General features: G+C 34.7%; 2 protein-coding genes across 3 annotated transcripts; one reads left to right on the top strand and one right to left on the bottom strand.

Annotated features, from left to right (window-relative positions):
* Positions 1-21: 21 nt before the first annotated feature.
* LOC106445844 (probable chlorophyll(ide) b reductase NYC1, chloroplastic) lies at positions 22-2,820 on the bottom strand. Its single transcript, XM_013887484.3, has 10 exons — positions 2,238-2,820; positions 2,008-2,086; positions 1,781-1,916; positions 1,623-1,697; positions 1,344-1,539; positions 1,180-1,248; positions 950-1,089; positions 738-860; positions 456-648; positions 22-370 (listed from the first exon to the last, which is right to left on the bottom strand). The coding sequence occupies exons 1-10, from the start codon at positions 2,535-2,537 to the stop codon at positions 182-184; spliced, it is 1,500 nt and encodes a 499-aa protein (XP_013742938.2). The 5' UTR covers positions 2,538-2,820; the 3' UTR covers positions 22-181.
* A 439-nt stretch (positions 2,821-3,259) lies between these two features.
* Positions 3,260-5,818, top strand: LOC125607861 (glutathione S-transferase T3-like). Of its 2 annotated transcripts, none has more exons than XM_048777310.1 (3): positions 3,260-3,755; positions 3,837-3,953; positions 4,044-5,818. In XM_048777310.1, exon 3 carries the CDS (start codon positions 4,477-4,479, stop codon positions 5,278-5,280), a length of 804 nt encoding a protein of 267 aa, XP_048633267.1. In that variant the 5' UTR covers positions 3,260-3,755; positions 3,837-3,953; positions 4,044-4,476; the 3' UTR covers positions 5,281-5,818. The 2 variants fall into 2 exon arrangements, with proteins under 2 accessions (XP_048633267.1, XP_048633268.1); XM_048777311.1 differs by having other exon boundaries at positions 3,335-3,755.
* Positions 5,819-22,253: the final 16,435 nt, after the last annotated feature.

Raw genomic sequence — 22,253 nt, 5'->3', positions numbered from 1 at the left:
TTCTGTATATTAAACAAAAGATTTCACAACTATAATCACGTGTATAGGGTATGTAACCAGAGATAATATAGCTTAACAGATTGGTTGTGTTCTGTTACATATGGTTTTATACATAACATGTACGTTTACATTTTTAAAACACATCCCATAAAGGATTGGTTTTGTTAAAACAAATGTGTGGTCATGTGCCTGGGAAAGAGCTAGGAGTGGTGCTTGATAAGATGATAAAGGCACAAACAACAGAAAGAGAGAAAACAGAGACCCAAGTATTCTCTGTATACATCTCCATCGCGTCTGTCAAGGAGAACCTCGTCCTGTTCTCTGCCCAGTTCCTTAGTCTGTCTGCTTCCGCTGCATATAACGCCCGTCCCTGCAAACAAAAGACCAATTTATTTGCGTAAAGCGGAGGCTAAATTAAAGTTATTGATAGAGTTAAGTCTTTCTCATTTACTTACTTGGTCATCGAACCACCTGCTTCTCCTGAGCCACGACGTGACAATGGCAAGCAATATCCTTGGAGGAGTTAGATAATTGACTGATTTTCCTGAACCTTTCACAACACGCATTCGTGGTACTAGCGTTCTAGCCACCGTCTCCGGAAGCTCGCATATTATGTTAAACATCTGCTTGTTTTTTATACTCGAACCACTGCCACAAATAAGATGTGATAATAAAAGAAATTGATTCATTATTTAGAGAGAGAGAGAGAGATGTTTTGCGTGTATGCGAGTGCATACCTAAGAAGAAGTTCTGTTAAAACCATGCCAGGGGAAGCAGTGTGCAAGCCAACTTTTGTTTTTTGAGATTCTTTCACAATAGAGCTATGAAATTGCCTTAGTCCACATTTTGTTGACCCATATCTACAAGAGATGGTAAACCACTCTGAAATTCGAATCCATTTATCTACAATTGAAGTAAAGAGATCGGTATTAGTGCTTTGAATACTTACACGGCCGTGAGAGGAGTGCTAGAACCCCCTGAACCAGCGCCATCCATGTTAAAGATGTGCCCACCATTGTTTTGTCTACTCATCACCTCCATCGCCCCGCGTGTGCATAGAATCGATCCAATCAAATTTGTGGAAACAATCTGCAACATTTCAAATATTAGACCAACAAAACTCCACACCAAAGTTACAAGCCATAAGTTAAAACTACAAGGTCCGTGAAGGATTCTTGCCTGTCTGATATCTTCTTCCGTGAAATCGAGCAATGGTCTAAACCCTTTGTTAGTACCAGCATTGTTAATCTGTCCAAAGAATAAAGACAGTTATGAAATATATATGATATAAGAGAGAAAATATTTATATAAAAAAAACGGTACAAATGAAAGATGTTTTTTACCCATATGTTGATGGAACCAAGCTCTTTCACTGCAAAATTCGACAATTTCTCAACGTCCTCGGGTTTACAAACATCACATGCAATACCAACTACCTTAGCATCAGCCAGTTTCTTTCTAGCTGATTCACTGGCGTTACTCATGATCTCTTTGAGGTTTTCTTCAAGCTCTTTGACAGTCATATCAACGGATTCAGAACTAATTTCACAAAAAAAAAAAAAAAACCAAAATTAAAACATGACAAAAAAAATTCCTTATGTTTTATATTAAGCTATACTAACCTGCGAGATGTAACGATCACTCTATCTCCAGAGAGAAGAAACTCTCTAGCTAGAGCTTTTCCTAGTCCCCTCGTGCTAAAACACAGCATCAAACACACCCATTAGCACCATAGACAACAAAAAAACAAATGGAATGTAACACAAAGCAAAGAAATTACCTTCCGGTTATAACAACATTGCGCGGACCGGCTCGGTAATGATCTTCCAAAACCATGTTAGCACCAGTCATGGTTCCAATGATAACTCCACCAAGCCAGCTATACCAAACCAATGAGTTCATCGAACTATCTCCACCTTTTTCATTACAATATACACAAACAATTGTCTCAGACCAAAATTTAAAATCTTTCAAAAAAATATTTTATAATGTTCTTTTAACACTTACCTGACAATTGAAACCCAATTAAGAGAATAGCTCCAGTGCTTGTCATCGTCACAATGTATCTCGCAATTTGAACAGCAATCTGCAGATAAACAAACAATAGAAACCCAAAATTTAAATACAAATATATTTTTAAGACATATGTTGTACGAACAACTTTTTTTTTGTACGAACGAATTTGCTATTATGTAAGAAGAAAAGAAATAAAATTCGGAAAAAGCTTTAAGACATACCGAAGAGAAAACCATCTCTAATTTTTCAATCTTCTGATTATACTCATCCTTAGATAAGAACCCTAACTTAGTAACACCTAATACACCAGATTTAAGAGAACTCCACAACCCATTTCCCTTCAGTTTCTCACGCTTTCTCCGTCTTTCGACCTTCTTCTCCCCTGAATCACCCTCACACCGATGCACATGAACCCTATTGTATCTACAGTTCAATCTTGACCCGACCCGTTGATGATCCATGAATCCGAGGCGGTGTTCCAGACATCGTGGGTACACTTGAAGCTTCGTTATAGTAGTCATAGCTAAACCAGAGAGTGAGAAGAGGAGTTTTAAAATATCATGCAAAATATCGTACAAGAGAAGAAGATAAAAGAAAGATATATATCTTTTCTTGTGGGTAACACAAAAGATTAGATATTTTAAATCTTCGTAGTTGTCGAAGAAGTTAAATATAGATCGGAGAAGGAAAGAGATGAGGACGAAGAAAGGAGGTGGTGGAAAGAAAGAAAGAAAGAAGGAAGGAAGAGAAGTGTGATGACCACACGTTACGGCAACCTCATCTCGTTTGCCCAACAATGACACGTGCCACTTGTTTTTTTTTTTTGCCGATTAACATGTTTACGATTTTTCTTTGGAAGCTAGTTCGTTTTTCTTTTGTCAACCAGATATTTAATCTATCTAGCCCTTGGGCTTCGATTGCAAGGTTTTGGGCTTTACAAATTAAACAAAAAGTCTTTGGTAGGTAGAAAGCAGTTCGGTAGTTCGACCATCCGCAACGTCGAAATGGCCATTATCTTAGCGCGAATTCTTAGGCAAAACCTAATATAATAATCTTTATATTTTTACTTTATGTAAGAAAGAGTCCTTAGAGAAGAAGGTTTAAGGATTAATCCTTAAGTGCGTGGCATCACGTGATAGGCTAGCGGAAGGGGTGTGTTCCGCGTGGGGGAAGAAGAATCATTTGGTTTGTCGATCACGAAAAAAAGAGCTCTCGCGATATCAAAGGCGATTCGGCGACTGGAGAAGGGTGAAGGTAAATTGGAGCTTTCACGTTTTTTTTTTTGCATTTGGAGTTGTTGCATGTTGATTCATCTGGTATTAAGGTTCTATCGAAGGGTTTTAATCGATTTCGGTTCTCAAATCGAGTTGGGGATTTTTTCGAATTAGGGTTTTCGTCTGGATTTGTTCATCGCGCGTCGGTTATTTGTTGTTTTCGTCGTTATTAAGGGTCGGGATAGAGTTATTAAGGAGTGGATTGAGTTCTTTATCGATTTAAGTCTTGGGTATAGGTTTCTAAATCGATTAGTTTTTGTTGTTGCAGGTGTTGAAATGGAGGAAGAATTAAGAGATATGAAAGCCCGCAAAGATTACTACAACATGCTTCATGCCGTTTCAGATGCGCAACAAGGTATTCCTCAATTCTGCCCCTGTGGAGCACTGACGAAGGAAGTCGTTGATAAAGACGACACATATGACTACCTCCCTGGGAAGAGATACTTCATCTGCTGTGAGTTCGAGGTATTAAGTTTTCTCTCTTACTAAATTTCTTCTTCTTTGAAATGAATGTGCAGTTTGATAATGGTAATTATGTTTTGGCAGAATGACGGGATGCATTTCAGGCAACCATGGGTTACGGGTATGCAACAAGAGGTTGAGAGGTTCAAAAAAGTATTCAACGAGCAGGAAAAGCTGAAGAGAGAATGCGAGGCGCTTAAGGTGAGTGGAAATATAAATTGTAACATGTTTGTGCTGGTTTGTAACGCAACCTGTGTAACAAAAAGATTGGTTTGTCTGATATATGTTCAGGAGCAGGTGAAGATGCTGCATTTGCGTCTGAATGAACTTGAGAGCAGCCATTCGGAGGTTAGTGTGTAAACCTATTTGCGTAACTTTAGCTAGATAGTTTAGCTAGATAGTTTTTAAAACTCTAGGTAGATAGTTTTTAAAACTTTATAGTTGAACTTTATAGTTGAAACTTTATAGTTCAACTTTATAGTTCAAACTAGTATAACTTTTTGTTGTGATTTCGAAAGTGATTTGATATGTTATAAATGAAAAGTAAACCCGTCTTTAATTGTGTCTAACTGCTTATTTTTAATGGTGATAACACCATTTAAGTGTCTTTAGCTGTAATGAGAAGACAGTTTCCTACTAGAAGTTAATTCATTTTCGTAAATAATCCCCTATTTAGAGCCACTCCCTTTGCTTAGAGTCCAGTAAAACATAGTATTCTTCCTAAATGGCAAACTCCTCCACAAGTTTTATTAACCTTTTAGCGAGCCAAGGGGTTATTGACCTTGACTCATCGGAACCTCCGTGCGTTAGCAGTCAAGGGGTAGCCAGCCAATGTTCCGATGAGGCTACGGTAAAAGAGAGGAGAAAATGGTCACCAAAGGAGGATATAATCTTCATTGGTGCTTGGCTCAACACGAGCAAAGACCCAATAGTTAGTAACAAACAGAAAGGCCTTGCGTTCTGGAAGAGGATAGTAAAGAACTACAACTCCAGTCCTTTACTGGTTGGTACAATCCCCCGCGAACTTGGGCAAGTCAAGCAACGATGGGCCAGGATCAACGATTTGGTGTGTAAGTTTTCTGGTAGCTACGAGATGGCACTGAGGGAGCAGATAAGCGGGCAAAATGACAACGATGTGATGAAGGCTGCATTAGAGATCTTCTTCAATGACAAGGGCTTTAAGTTCAACTTGGAACATGCCTGGAGAGAGCTTAGGCATGATGTCAAATGGTGCTCCACCTTTCTCGGGAAGGACAATGGGAAGGACAAGCGCAAAACAGGTGCTTCTGATGCGGGAGGGTCAGTGACAGAGCCACAAGAGAGACCCATAGGAGTGAAGGCAGCTAAGGCTGCTGGTAAGAGGAAGAAAATAGGAAAAGAAGAAGAATTAGGACAACTTAAAGATTTGATGGAGACCAAAAGGAAAATCTCAAATCAGAGTTTGCTTGCAAGTTTGCTTGCTAAAACCGACCCACTTACTGAGATGGAATTAGCTCTGAAAATGAAATTAATGTCTGAGATGTTGTGATGGTTTGTTAACGCTTACTTACTGTTGTTTACTTGTCTTTTTACTCATGCTTACGAATCTCATTTTACGTGTTTCAGGTGAAGAAGAAGCCCATGTGAGCCAAGTCACGGGTTGTCTGGAAAGCTGCTGTGTGTTTTGTTTGTTTCTGCGACTGTTTTCATGTGAACCAAGTCACCGGTTGTCTGTAACCTTGGCTTTATAACTCTGTTGTTTCGGCTTTGTAACTCTACTACTCTTCGTTTCAAAAAACTTGTATCTCTCTGCTTTCAGTTTGTTATCTTTGCATCGGAATCTCTACTATTGTAAGCTCTCTGTTTCTTGAACTAGAAGTTGTTGTCGGTTTAAAACCATAGCTCTCTGCTCTTCTTCTATCTCGTGTTTCTTATAGCTCTCTGGTATTTCGGTTTATCTTTTAAGGAACTAGATAATCACTTGATCGTTTGGAGTATTGCATCACTTGTTTTTTTTAAAAGAACTTGGTCATCACTTTAATGAACTTGATCGTCACTTGATTAGTATTTATTTTTTTGTTGTCACCAAGATTAGAAACACATGATATCCATCGCCATTAGCAGCAATTAAACTTTTGTTGGTCATTTATATCATTAAACTAACTCAGAAAAAAGTCTCAAGAAAAAAAAAACTAGCTTAGAAAAGCACTTGTCTTTTTTGTAAGTGGTTGAAGAGATGATCGCAGACGTAATATATATAGTTTTATGGATTGTTTCATAGCACTTCACAAATAATCGTAATATATATAGTTTTATGGATTGTTTCATTAATTGGCACTATATTTTTTAACCATGCCACTATATTTTTTATAATTGTTTCATTACTTGTTTTTTATTTAAAGGATTACCAAATATGGAAGATGAAGTTGATCGCAGATTGAATGCGGTTTGGATGAAGCTGTCGATGAATATTTTGAAGATACATACAACAACATTGCGAACAACCAAACAAAGAAACAGAGAAAACGTGCATATGTCGAACGCAACCACGAAGAGGGCCATACCCGAATATGGAATGACTACTTTAGTGAAAATCCGACATTTCCCCCTAATTTATTCAGACGGTGTTTCCGCATGAACAAGGCAGTTTTCATGCGTATAGTCGATCGCCTCTCGGAAAATTTTCCATTCTTTCAACAAAGAAGAGATGCAACAGGAAGGTTAGGTCTATCTCCACTACAAAAGTGTACTGCGGCAATTCGCATGCTTGCTTATGGCTGTGCTGATGACGCCGTTGACGAATATCTCCGACTTGGAGAAAGCACAGCACTTTCATGTTTAAGCAATTTCACAGAAGCCGTAATATATTTATTTGGAGATGAGTATCTACGAAGGCCCACTCCAGAGGATTTCCAACGACTACTCGATATTGGAGAGATTCGCGGCTTTCCTGGAATGGTAGGAAGCATCGACTGTATGCATTGGGAGTGGAAAAATTGCCCAACCGCCTGGAAAGGACAGTACACACGTGGGTCAGGAAAGCCAACAATTGTCTTGGAGGCCGTAGCTTCACAAGATCTTTGGATATGGCATGCTTTTTTTGGTCCTCCAGGTACATTAAACGATATTAACGTTCTCGATCGGTTTCCTGTTTTTGATGATATTTTACAAGGTCGAGCTCCAAGTGTACAATATGTTGTCAACGGACACCAGTACGATTTGGCGTACTACCTCACAGATGGCATATATCCAAAATGGTCAACATTTATCCAATCTATATCAAACCCTCAAGGGCCTGAAGCAGAGTTATTTGCAAAAGTTCAGGAATCAACCAGAAAAGATGTGGAGCGTGCCTTTGGAGTATTGCAAGCTCGATTTGCAATAGTGAAAAACTCGGCTATTTTGTGGGATAAGACACAAATAGGAATGGTAATGCGAACATGTATCATACTACACAATATGATAGTAGAAAATGAACGGAATGGATACACTCAGTATGATACATCAGGGTTTGAAGAAGGAGCCTCGAGTAGAAGTTCACAGGTGGATATGTCATTTTCTCCCACGACTTCAAATCTTCGTACTATGCTTGACATACGGCGGCGTGTTCGTGACCCGCACATACATGCACAATTGAAATATGATTTGATTCAAAATATTTGGAACAAGTTTGGTAATGATGAAGATATTTAGTTATTGTATGTTTACATTTAGTCTTCCAATAAATGAATTTTTTTATTTAATATTAAATAAAATTTTAATATTTCAAAGATTCAAATAAAAAAAATAAAAAATTCTAAGGACTCCATTTCGAATAACACCATTGGACCTACATTAATGCTTAGAGTTCTTAACTATTTAAAAAAAAAATATTATTATTTTAATGCTAAGGATTCCAATGGTGATAACACCATTGGAGTTGCTCTTAGACATGTATGATCAAATCCCAATCCAATTTATTTTCTCTACCGTGATATCATATCAGTGCCCAAAAACCAGTCTTAACTCTTAACTCTCCTTGGCACTTCTAATAAATCTTCAAACTCTTTTGTGGATGTGATAAACTCCAAAAAGTTTGAATCGATTTGAGAACATTCATTGTCAAAACACTTGCATAAACAAGCTTTGAATTCGTTTAAACTGATTTAAATCAGAGAAACTATTATGCAAATCTCAACACTCTATCCTTTCAAAATACTTTGCCGGAACATCTTCTTAATTGCAAAGATTGATTTCTCTGGAAATAGAGAGTGAGCATGACCAACAAAACAGAAAAAAATCAACGAGACAGCCACGGCGTGGTGGTGTCTCTTGAATCAAACACACATCAAAGTAAAAGAGGAGAGACGAAGGAAAATTTATTTTTATCCAGTCCGAACAGAGAAGAAAAATCAATGAAGAACAGCTCCTATTTCAAATCCGCTTAAGAGCGTTGTGATTGTTACAACAAGTTGTAAAAGCTACGGTCGCAAGAGCTGTGAGTGAGTTCTATAGTTCTAACCATCTGAAGCCTTAAATCTCTTTGAGTCGCAGTTCGATAACAACAACAAAATTGCCTAAAATTGCTCTAGTGCTAAGTTTCTAAAAAAAATTATGTCCCTCATCCTCTTGGCCTAAGGTGTCTTTGTATACACCTCCAAGGTCGGCCGTCTTTCTTAATTTTGCGGGGAGTTTTTCTTATCCTCATCTTAGAAACTTTGCATTTATCTGCTTTTTTCATTTTTCTTTATTCAAGTCAACTGTCACTGCAATCTGGCGATCTGGCTTGTTCTAAATCCAAATCATAAGTGGGTTTTTATCGTGTTTTAGATCGTTTTGGACTGTTTTATGACTTACGCATTTTTACGAGTTTTCTTGTTCCAAATCACAAGGCATAACTTCTCAGAGGATTTAATCCGTTGATTTCGTCGTGACGGATTCTGGCCTCAACAATGTACTTCCAAACAATCTTTACGCCTCCTCGTCCGTGGTCTAGATGAAAGCCTTAGCCTCCACACATTTTGTGAAGTAATTGGTCATAACAAGCAGGAAACGCCATTGTCCCAAACTCCTAAAGGCCTGGTTATGTCCATTTCTCAGCGAATTAATGGGTAAGGAATGATCATTGTTCGGGGGATCCCTGTTGGACGGTGGATGTTTGATGCATGCCGCTGGCACTTATCATATTTCTGGGCGTATGCCTTGCAGTCGGTAACCATAGTTGCCCAGTAGTGCCCAAGGCTTTCCACTTTGGGGGCCACTGCTCGTCCACCGGAATGGTTGCCTGCTGCTCTCTCATGAGTTTCGGCTATGACTAATCTAGTTTCTTCTCCATGAATGAACGTAAGTAGGACGTTCTTGGATGTCCATCAAAATAGCTTGCCGTCCATAAAGACATAGTACATATTAGGGTATTTTTAGGTAGGATCTTTGAAGGCACCACTGAGAAGTAAACAAACAAGAGAGAGAAGCAAGAATTAAGAATCAAGACTAAAAGAGATATTATTGATAATATGAGCATGAACTACAACATTTGGTGCAGAAACCCTAGTTTTAGCCGCATAGCTCTAGTCTCTTAGCCTCTGAATGCCGATCCTTGGAGGCGAAGTCGGTTATTTAGGTTAAACTCTTCCATATTCGTAAATATAGAAGAATCTCCCTTAATAAAAAAAATTATTTTACCCGGAGGCAGGGATGTAAGAAGGGATGTAAGCATGGATTGGAGCCTGGATTTCTCTAGGCAGGAACATGAAGGCCGGTGTCCTGCTCGGGAGCTGGAGGAATTCCTTGCAGGATTCGGGAGATAACCTATGCACTTTGGTCGACCGGAGTCGTCCCTTCTCATCAGGTCCGCCTCGAGTAGGGAAACACCTCAAGCATTACCGAACTATTCAATATTGTTCACTAGCTTCCTAGATCAGCTATCGCATGTATCTAGCAACCTAGCTCAGCATAAGTAATTCAGGTAAAAAATCTACTTTGCAGTTCTGTATAATCCTAAGTTTTGGGTTCTAGGTAGCTACTCTAGAAAAATTATGATGATGGAAAATCTATAAATTCACCCTAGCAATTTTATAAATTTTTGCTAATCCATCGAAATCCTAATTAAACCCTAAATCTAACAAAGTAGACTACTCAGACATAGCAAGAAAATCATGGCAAAAGTCTGAATCAAATGCATAGATAAAATAAGGTAGGAAACAATGAAGTTTCAATACAAATCTTTGAAGGAGTCTCGGATCTTCTTTTCTCCAATCTAAAAACCCTACAGAGTTTATGTGTAAAGTAATATTGTAAAATCCGGTTTTGTTTGCCCAAACAATGGCAAACCACATAAATACTAGGCAAAAGTCGGCCAGGGATAATCTTGTAAATAAGTGGATCTTTGGGCTTCAAGTCGGTCACGAACATGTCGGCACGTCTTCTCGCGTCAGTGTCGAGCGACATCAAGGGGTCAGTGTCGATCGACACTGTCTGATTATCGACTCTTCTGGATTTCTTGAATAACTACAAGTTTCTTCAACCTTTAGCTCTAAAATGCTCCATAGTCTCCACATTGCTCCAAAACATACATAGAACTAAAAATACGCTAAAATAGACTCGAAACACATATGATAGGAACATGAACCCGCTCTATGTCGATGCGGACCTAAGCCATTGCGATCAGACAATCGAGAAGCACATGCACTAGCACTCGTTTTTTTGGCTTTCGGTGTTGCCCAATAAGCTTGCATAATGGTTCAACAGTCAGACAAAATCCAGTCAGGTTTTACTCCGTTATTTGCAACACTTACCATTCCTATGAGGCTATAGACAAAATCCAGTAAGGTTTTACCTTTCTTTGTTACAAAATTATTTAATAACAAAGCTATAAAATTATTTGTATTTCTAAATTCACGTGTTTGCATTTGCGATAAGTGTTGATTTAAAACAAAATTTTGTTTTGTTCTTATCTAAGGTAAATAGATATCCACTTTTTTTTTCAAAGCTTAATACCAGATTTCCTCATATTTAGGTCATCAAATTTATAATAGAACGTTTGCATGTTTTTCGATTTTTGCTTAATGTGGCACATATTTTTATTCTATTAATCATTTTCATATATTTGACTTAAAAAATTTATTGGTTTAAGTTTAACTGGAGCTCGACCCGCATGCCCGTGCGGATGTTTATTTTAACTTGTAAAATCATTATTAACTTATAAATTATTGGTAATTACTATGTTTTATAAATTGTGGTCAATGTTATTAGATTTTTGTTGGATTATTATCGTGTTGGATTTATATTTAACACAAAGAAATGATTAGTAATACATTCAACAATTAATTATTTTTGTTTTTTTTTGTATTTCATTGTTAATCTTATCTTGTACTCATACTCTAATATTTAAAAAGTTCAAATTATTAATTATATATATTTTTGGACAGCAAAAACCTATGTTTAAACATCTATTAAATGTTAAAAGGAGTATTGATTTTATATCTTACTATTTGTATTAACTATGTTTTTAGTTCGTATAAAACAATTGGTAATACAATAAGTAATTAATTATTTGAAATTTAATTTATTTTTATGTCAAATTTATGTTACTCATGTACAAAATTATGTATATATTTGAATTTAGTTATTGTATATAATATAAATGGACTATTTATTAGTACTTGAAAAATTGATCTATATTTTAATAAGATAGACTAAATGTTAAAAATGGTTTTATATTAAATTTAGTTAAACAAAATACAAATTGGATATGATATTTATATAATATCTAAACTATAAATACAAACATTTACAATGGGCCAATATAATACATTAATCAACATAGAGTGGGTGTCAACAATTGAGTTTATATAACAAAACTGTTAAATATATCATCTAAATTTTGATGTTATTCACTGTATAATTGCATAATTTTGTTGTTTATGTGTCTTGTTCGATGATACTATTACAAAATATTTTAACATTTTAATATAATACAATTTGGTATTCTTTAATAAGAATATTAAATCTATTTTTTCAAATTTTGGTGTGAAAACTTTTTATTTGAAGTAATGAGAGTAATCTATACTATTAAAGCAAAATCCTTCTTATGATTATGCCCCTGAATTTTTTTAAAAATTACAAAATATACCATAACTTTTTCTAATATCTTTAATGATCTACAGAAATTTAAAGCCCATTGGATAAGTCCAAATTGAACCGTTGTTAACCCATTAGGCTATTTTGGTTAAAATATATTTAGTGAAAATCATTAAAAAGATTGTTTTATTTTTTATACAGGAATTATACATTTAAGAGATAAACAAATATATTAACCCATTATGCCAATTTGTGTAAAATATCTATATTTAAAATCATAAAAAACCTGTTTTATTTTTATTGAGATTATACATTTAAGAAATAAACAAATTAATATATGTGATATATTTAAGAATTAAACAAACAACGGATTTGCAGTCCTATATGTGTAAACACAGTTTTACTAATAACAAATAAATTACATTACAATTTATAAAAATAAAAACCATATTAGATAATAAACTATTCAAACACATACTCGCACTAATTAGAATTACAATTTATAAAAATAAAACCATATTAGATAATAAAATATTGAAACACATCTAATTAGAAATAATATTAAAATTGAAAAATGATATTTTAATAGATAGAATACCCGCCCTTTAAAAGGGCGGGTCAGTATCTAGTATATTTTAAAATAGATTGATTATCTAAAGTTTGCGTCACACATATATTATGTTTATTTTAAATATGTCTAAATGTATTTGGTTTTGAGTTTATAATGTATATCTATATTTTATGGCAAAGGTTTGGTACAATAAATAATCAAACAGAGAAAGTATCCTCAAAATATATTAAAATTATATTTCTACAGTTTGCATACATTACATTTTCAATTTTTATTTAATTATATATTTTTAGAAACTACGTCAATTATTCTTTGTAGTATTAATATTCAATATATTTATAAAATTATTTAACATGTATAATCTATTTTTGTTCATCAAACTCATCTTATATAATTGTTATGTTTGATAAAAATTACAATTTTTGTTTAATTAATCCAGTCATGTATGGGTTTAAATTTGTTTTGGAATTTAAATTTCAAATTTAAATTAGTTATACAAAAAAATTAATAAAATTTTATAATCTCAACCTAAACAATTTGTAATATTTTTCACAGCATATGTAGAAGTGCGATTACTTAATACAATTCTAAGGAAATAAACTCTTGGAAAAGACTTTAAAGTTTAAACAAGATATAATTACATAGGACTACTTCGAGGGTGAGGGTAGAGATCTTTGTAAGAGTTTACTATAATTTCTTCGGCAACTCAAGTTGCCACTGATATATCCGCTTGACATAGAAAGACTCTAAACAATTGAAAGTGCCACTCCTTGTGGGGAGAAGTTTAGGAATACTAAATCCCTCACCTGCTGTTGGAAATACCCCCCAATCTCATAGATTCATAGTTAAGGTAACAATTGTTCATCCCCAATGCAACACAGTAGAGATTTTCAAAAGGCACTGGCAAAAGCTATATTAGACATTCTGGCCAGGGTTTGTCCAAAAAAAGAAAAAAAAGACATTCTGGCCAGGGTTCAAAATTTTCCATCTGCAGGTTTGATCTTGGAAAAGTGAGGGTAGAGATCTATGTAAGAGTTTCTTATAGTTTCTTCTGTTGGGCCTAAATTATCAAACCAAATGGGTAAAATAATATAAGGCAAGAATTAAAGAGAAATGGGTCTACGAGTTAATAAAAAGCCTTTTGGCTTTAATGAAGAAACTGAGTAAAGTCCCACATCGGTTGGGAGACTCAATGTTGAGTTATATATATATGGCTTCATGCTATGAGAGGTTAAACAGTTCAAGGGGAGAGAAGGCTCCCCACGCGCGCACCGCCGCCGTCCGGCCGGCTCGACTCGGCGTAGGCTTGGGTGGAGGGCCAAAATAAGAAGTATTTTTTTTGGACCAAGTTAAGCTCAACGTTTTGCCATTTATTTCAGGAAAAAATAGCATACAATTTTATTTAAAACGACAAGTAGTTTGTCTAGAAAATAAAAACGTCATGCATGTTATCCTCTCGAAAATTTTAAACGAGATAACAGAGAGTCTTGAGGAAGAAGTTTCGGAACTCAACTTCCCTCGATCTCCGCGAGATTCTCGCCCACGTGCAGCAGCTGTTGCAGGAAGTGGGTCGTCTCCGTTTCTTTAAATATCGTCTCTCCTCTTCCTTTATTTCTTAACCTTTTTCCGAATCGAAATCCAACAGCAAAAATCCCTCTACGTAAGTCTATATTGCGAGAGTGTTTCGTAGAGTTTATAGTTCGATAGGACGATCACGGGTGAGGCGTGATTCGTCTGCCATGGTTTTATCCTGGGACTCTATATTCGTACAGTTCTGTCTCACTAACGGAGCGAATATTTTGAGTTAAGGAAAGAGATCATATCTCGACTCCATGTCTCTTTGCGAATACGATTTCTTATCATTATTGTATTTGTCTTTACATTCGTATATTTCCTTAACATCCTTTCTTATTTTATCGTTTATGTCAGTCCGGTTTTCCGGCTTATACATCTTCCGCTAGTCCAGTTGCCACCAATACACCTGCAAGGAGTTCAATATCAGAGATTGTTTGTTTTAAGTGAATTTCTGATGCTATAACATTCAAGTATAGAAAATGTGTATAGAACAGACCTCGAAGAGGCTTCTTCTAATCAGAGAGCTGTGTTGTTTATAACTTCTGCTGCAATAGGTATGTGACTCGTCTTGCAACCAAAGGGTTAAAGCTCCATGTATGAATAATCATAAAAACGACAAAAACATAAAAAACGATAAGACAGTAGTGGTTAATGATGTAACCTTATATTGAACTCCTTTAACTTCTGCACAGACTCTTGAGCCGCTTTCACCGTTTCCAACCAGGAAAGTTAAAACCACAAATAAGAAGCCAAAAGCACTTGATTTAAGAAGAACTCACCATAAAATCTCCGGCGTGGATGGTTCCCATTTCAACAGATTGTCCGGTTTCAAGCTCCAACTGCCAACTGTTTGACTATTTATTCTTTTGTAAAAGTGGCATGAGTTAAGAAAGAAAAGAAGAACAGTGACTAACAGTCTAACATACATATATACAAATAAACCAAAATTTTTTGGTACTCTTAATGGATCTTGTCTTGTCCTCTTGCCGGCAAGCAATGTATAAATAAGAAGCCAAAGAGCAAACCTGATTTCTTCCACTGGCGAGGACTTCTGACCCTCTTAACATTTTGTAAATTTCGTTGGCTAAGCATACCTGAACCAAAAAAGAAAAAAATATATAACCATTAGAAACAAAGAGAGAGAGAGAGAACCAAGACATGAGACAAAACGTCAAAACCTTTCTCTTAACAAAGAGATGAAATTGATTTTGTCCCAACGTCCATGGTCAACTGAACATCTTTACATCGAAAATAAAACCAGCAAATGCAATCATCTTATAATCATACTTTTAAATTGAAACGTTTAAAATAGTATGATTCTGAATTCGAGATAACCCTTGGAATCTGAAGATTCTCGTGAACCACAACATACATTCTAAAGTGGACATAACCTTGAAATCAGAATCGCATATCACCAAACTTAATCCAAGTTCCACATGGTTTATCCATAAATCTAATTGGACACCAGGTTTCCCCTGAACTCACCGTTCTTCTATCTACGAGCAGCATTACCTCTATATTAAATTAGATAATAAATTAATTCTGAAGTTCTTCAACGCTTCCATCATGAAAGCCTCTTTCGTGCAGAAGGCTAAGCGTATACCTCTATATTAAATTAGATAATAAATTAATTTACTTTAATCGTGAACTAGATCTCGGGTATTATTTTTACTTTTTATGTTTGCTAATATAATTAATTAAGTTATATCTAGGTTATTATATTTCAATATATATATATATATATATTGTTTATAATGTTTCAGATAATTATTAACTAAATAAACAGAAACTGAAGTATTTTAAAAATTTGTTAGATTTGAAACTATATGAAATGTTATTAACCTAGATCAAAGTAATATCATCATAGATCAAATTAATATCATCACAAATCAAAGTAATGAAATAAAGGTTACTTCACCACTAACGCACAGTTTGTATAAGGTCTAATAAATTCAAAACATCAACCTAGTTATTTTGGTATTTAACCAAATGATGTTAAATCAATATTTTAGTGATTATATTTAGTTGCCACGTACCCACGAGTGAAAGACATAATCTTGAAAATGCTTATTGTAGTGTATAATCAAGAGAAAAAGACTAGATTCCAAGCTCTCACGTTAAAAGTTAGAATGGTTAATGTCGTTGTTACCCTTAATAAATTTTTATATATAATAATTTAATTAAAAACGAATTTCATACTAATAATATTAAATTCTAAAAAGATAATTCTCATATATTTTTTTTTTATCTTGAAATAATATTTTATATTTCTACAAAATAAGATAATACTTATATATTGTGTTGTTATCTTTAAATAATATTTTTATTATAAAAATTAAGATATAAAACAATATAATTAAATATTAATGAAGAAAAACATTTGTAATCGAACTCTCACGTTAAAAAGTTAGACTGGTTAATGTCGTTGTTACCCTTAGTAAATTTTTATATATAATAATTGAACCAAAAACGAATTTTAAATTAATAATATTAAATTTCTAAAAAGATAATTCTCATATATTTTGTTGTTATCTTGAAATAATAATTTTTATTTCTAAAAAATAAGATAATACTTATATATTGTGTTGTTATCTTTAAATAATATTTTTATTATAAAATTAAGATATAAAACAATATATAATTAATTAAGATATAAAACAATATATAATTAAATATTAATGAAGAAAAAACATTTTTATAAAAATATAGTCTAAAACATTCCTAATACATGAGTGTTTAAAAAAATTTAACACAATAATTAGTATATATATTTTAATGAAATTTTCTGTCATATATAAATTATTTTATGTTTGGTATAAACTTGTTAAGAATATAAATAATAACTTAACATATTGTTTTGAATCAACAAAATATAAAATAATAAATATCTATAAGAAGATTAGGTCTGCATGTGCGGGCAAGACACCTAGTTGTAGTGTATAATCAAGAGAAAAAGACTAGGATAGCACTAAACCAAGTTTTTGTTCCCAAAGTAGCACTCAAGGTTCAAAGTCACAAAAATAGGTTTCATTAAAGAGGTAAATATACATTTATACCCCTTGGGTTAATTAATCCAAACCTTAGGGTTTAGAGTTAAGGGGTGGGGTTTTGAAATTATGGTTTAAAATTTTATAAAAAATAAAAAATAAAAATTTTAAAAACAGTTTCAAAATGTATTTTTAAATTATAAAAAGAAAATTTGAAAAAAAAATAAAAAAAATTTCAAAAAAAATTTCAAAAAAAATTTCAAAAAAAAAAAATTTATAAAAATTTCGAATCTGAAAACATATAATCTGAAACTATAAAAAAAATTTTATTTTTTATTTTTTATTTTTTTTATTTTTATTTTATTTATTTTTATTTATTTTTGTTTGTTTATTTAATTTTAAACCAAGGGTATTAGGGATATTTTACCCTTTAATGAATGTCATTTTTGTGACTTTCTCCTTCTAGTGCTATTTTTGAGACATAAACTTCAAAATATGCTATTATTGACAATTGCCCTATAATCAATATGTCCGCTACATATTATGAGTTTATATTGTTTTTGTGTAATATTAGTCTTTAGTAAAATAAATAATAGATATCAATTTATAATCAATTATATTGATGGTTAAATTTTAAAAGTTAGTTGCATATGTAAAGACCTTGATTCTTTTGGTGAATATAAAGATATTTCTAATGCAATTAATATGTCGCTTAAAGAATACAAATTCATTTAATTTAAAAAAATTAAAGGATGGTCCATTTTAAAATATCATACATGAAATAAGTCATGACTTCTGTTTTAATATAATAGATAAATGTTATTATCTTAGTGGCATAGAATTGTAATTCTTTAGAAAAATTCAGGGTTATTTTAATTTTGTACTCATGTTTTAATAGTTTAGATTGCTAAGCTATTATTGTTCTACGGACTCTTTACATGATTAATATATATTTTATTTTATTGCTTAATTTTATCACATGTAAAAATTATATGATTTTCATAACAGTTACGTTGATGGCATAAATTTAGGCATTGAAATCATAAAATTAATAACATTTTGATCGCATAATTTATAGCAACAATTATGACAATTTTTTCGTCTCTAATTCATCATCATTTGTGACATTATTTTGTTAGTTAACATTCAGTCACAATATTATGACCAAATAGTTACCATTTTGTAACATAATAACTCGGTCACAAGTTAGTTAACAATTAGTCACAATATTGTGACAAACTATTTTGACACAAAAATTAGTCAAAATATCCACCTTTTTTTGTTGTGCGAATTCCAAACGTTTTAATTTTAGTGTTCACCTTGTTTCAGTTAACTGTTATCTAGTGACCATGAAAATGTCATGAAAATTCCTCCGGGATCTTCCATCGATTGGCCATGAGACAGGCAAAAGAGAGATTGACAAATGGAAGGAGATGGTCTTGCTCTTTGGTTCCCAGAGGCAGCATGTTTGCAATGTTCAGAATGATGGCGTGGTCTACCGGAGGGGTCGCCTTCTCTGAAGAAACATTGTGGTTCTCTACATCCCAGCACTGGTACTTACGCCTTTCTTAGACCAGTGGTACGAGACCAACACTATTGGAAGCTTTTTTTCGTGTTCTGGTCTATGGCTAAATTCGAAGCCCGGTTTTTATTTCATTACGGACTATGTTCCTGTTCCGGCCTCGGCTAAGGATCAAGAAATGGTGCTCATTGGTGGGTAGACTAATCAGGATATATGCGCTTTTGGTGAAGAAACGCCAGTCCACAGTTTTCACTTTAATTATTTGGCGACTCTCAATTGTGCTTATAGTTCTTAATTCAGGATTAGAGTCTTTATCCTTCCGAATAATCATGTTTTTGTATTTCATGGTCGGTTTAGGGTGTGTAAGAAATGGTTTCATCCTGATTCGTTTGGTGAACTCGTTCTTGCAGTTTGGAAAAGTACAATAAAGCATGCATTGGGTAGCGTATGAACAATTTAGTAATCATATATATGTAATATTAATTCTCTTCATTTTTTCCTTGGTTAAATCTTTAATGAGAACCTCCTCAGGACCAAGGCTGCTTAAGCAATTACATCAACAAGCTGGTTTGAAACCGTAATGACTCTCTCCAAGGCTCTGGAAATGGAAGATTTGACAAATCCCTGAGATTTTTGTTTGCAAACAGGTAAGAAGGTCCAACAAGCTTTGGTTTCAGTTTTAATTTAGAAGTCTCACTTTAAACAAAGTTACATCATTTGTACAAAAAGTTTTGAGTTAAATAAATTTAACATTCATCCAAGAAAATCGTTAATGAGGTCAAACTATTGTATTGAAGTGTTTGGTGAATGAAAATTATATGTTTGAGGCAAAATATTTTTTTTTGTAACATCATGGTTTGTGGTGTCTGTTTAAGGGCTTAAGATAATTGAGTTGACTACCTATATTGCAAAATTGTACTTATTTTTTTGGTCACACATCCATAAAGAACACTTGAATTAAGCATGCTTAAGCTGAAGTAGTGGAAGCATAGGTAACTTATCAAGAAGTGATTCACGATATCGTACAAGTGAGACCAAAGCACATAGAAATGTCATGTGGTGATTGAAGGGTGAGAAAACAAGACTTTCGAGTCTCCGAAAAATTAGCGCACCTTATGTCAGATGGAATGTACCGAATGACCGTCATGGGAGGCTCATTAGCTGTGGGCGATCGTGCGTTACAAGTGGTATCAGGGCCGAATCCAGAAGAGTGTGGAATCCTACGAAGGCTCACAATAACATGGATGATGATCCTGGGATGCAACGAGGACATTGTGTACTGTGAGACTGAGGGAATTGTAATATCTTAGGTTCTGCTATATGTGGAAGGACTTAAAAAAATTGATTAGGCTATCTATGTCACCAAAGTGTACTTATCTTTTGATCACACATCTAGAAAGAATTTCTGAGATAAGTGTGGTAGAGCTAAAATAGTACAAAAATGGATTATCTATCAGAAAATGATTCGTGATATTATGCGAATAAGAGCAAAACACGAAGATACGTCATATTGCAAAGTCAATAAACGACGATCCTTGGAAAAGTTAACGCATCACACGTTGAACGGAACGGCATGAGGTCCATAGACCAAATGGACAGGTATGGAAAACCATTAGCGGGGCGTTACACTTTTGTCTACTCCTGCCTTATTATTTTGTGTCCACACAATTGACAACCCGTCTACCACTCTTTTAATGTTTTATATTTTCTATATTTTAACTTTTTGGATGATTTATGGAAATTGCGATAAATAATACTTCTGTGTTCTCTGCTGAAGCGCCTATGTGATTTTCAATGATTCTAAGACTTTGAACTTTCTTTGTTTTACAGAAAATTTTTTTTTTTTTTTTTTTTTGAAAAATACAGAAAATATTCTTCCAGTCCCCTTTTAGAACATCTTTGTATAGAAACTTGTTTTCTCTATAAACTTTCTTGGAAAAATTGTTTTTTTAGAGCAAAAAAATGATAACTATTGTTGTAAAAGAATGGGGAATTTGTGTGTCTTATTTCTGAATAATGTCTTCCCTTATAGGGTTACAAGGAAGAGATAAAAGGAAAGAGTATAAACTTTAAACACAAAGGAAATTGGAAAACTACTTAAAGATAAACATGAAGAGAAAATGAAAACATCCTAGATCTATAGTCAGCCAAAGTGTGGCCGACTCTCTCTCCTCCGGACGCGGCCGCGGCTTGGGCTGGTCGTGGCCTGATGGGCCGTTCTTGCTTATCTTGGTTAGTAGCAATCCACTCATGATTTATAACACTCCCCTTGGATGCTATAACCATATGGGTTTGTATCATGCACGAGGTTGCCTCATTAAAACCTCTCTAGGAAAACCAAAAACCCAAGGTGGGAAAAATGGAAACCGTAGACAGGAAAAAGAGTACAACGCACGACACTCCCCCTGATGAAGGCATCACTGAAGATCCTTCAGCTGGCGCATTCCTATTCTGATGAACCAGCTTCTTGAACGTTGAGGTTGGCAGAGACTTGGTGAAGAGGTCGGCTGAATTGTCACTTGGCCGAACTTGAACCACTTGAACATCCTTTGCCTTCTGCAGGTCGTGGGTGAAGAAGAACTTGGTCAGGATGTGCTTCGTTCTATCTCCTTTAATGTATCCTTCTTTGAGCTGAGCAATGCAAGCTGCATTGTCCTCGTAGATGATCATTGGCTCTTCCTTTTCCTTTCCCACGGCCAGACCACTCTCTTTTAGGACATGGCTGGTCATGTTCCTCAACCAAACAAGCTCTCGGCTTGCTTCATACATGGCTATGATCTCGGCATGATTGGAAGATGTGGCCACTAAGGTCTGCTTCGTGGAACGCCAACATACTGCAGCCCCACTGTGCATAAACACATAGCCTGTTTGAGATCTAGCCTGATGTGGGTCGGACAAGTACCCAGCGTCTGCATACCCGGCCAAACTCTCTCCTGGCCGGCCGGTATAGAACAAACCAAGATCCTTTGTTCCTTGCAGATATCTTAACAGATGTTTCACTCCATTCCAGTGCCTTAAAGTCGGACATGAACTGAATCTAGACAGTAAGCTTACGGCAAAGCTGATGTCCGGTCTAGTATGACTAGCCAAGTACATTAAGGCCCCAATGGCACTTAGGTAAGGCACCTCCGGCCCGAGTGTCTCCTCGTTCGGCTTCTTAGGTCCGAATGGATCCTTTTTTAGGTCTAAGGACCTCACGACCATAGGACTCGACAAGGGGTGAGCCTGGTCCATATTAAACTGCTTGAGTATCTTTTATGTATAAGTATTTTGATGCACAAGGATTCCTTTCTCTACATACTCAAACTGTAGTCCCAAACAGAACTTAGTTTTTCCTAAGTCTTTCATCTCGAATTCTTTCTTTAGACATTCGACTGTTTGGGAAATCTCTCCAGGGGTTCCTATTATATTCAGGTCGTCCACATAAACCGACATTATCACAAAGCCCTTGCTGTCGAATTTCTTTATAAAAATATATGGACTTATTGGATCGTTCTTATAACCCTCTTTCACTAGGTACTCTGATAATCTGTTGTACCACATTCGACCTGATTGCTTTAAACCATATAAGGCTTTATTCAGCTTAATACAATGTTGTTCTCGAGAACCTTTCTTTTCATTGAGTTCAATACCCTCTGGAACTCTCATATGAATTTCATTATCCAGTGGACCATATAAATATGGAGTCACTACATCCATTAGGCGTAAATCTATTTTATCTTTTACGGCCAGACTGATTAAGTATCTCAATGTAGTTGTATCCACCACAGGGGAGTAAGTCTCCTTATAATCTATTCCTGGTCTCTGTG

The sequence above is a fragment of the Brassica napus genome, chromosome A4 (genome assembly GCF_020379485.1).
Source record: "Brassica napus cultivar Da-Ae chromosome A4, Da-Ae, whole genome shotgun sequence".
Taxonomy (NCBI): Eukaryota; Viridiplantae; Streptophyta; class Magnoliopsida; order Brassicales; family Brassicaceae; genus Brassica; species Brassica napus.
This window is presented reverse-complemented; position numbering and strand designations above follow the sequence as displayed.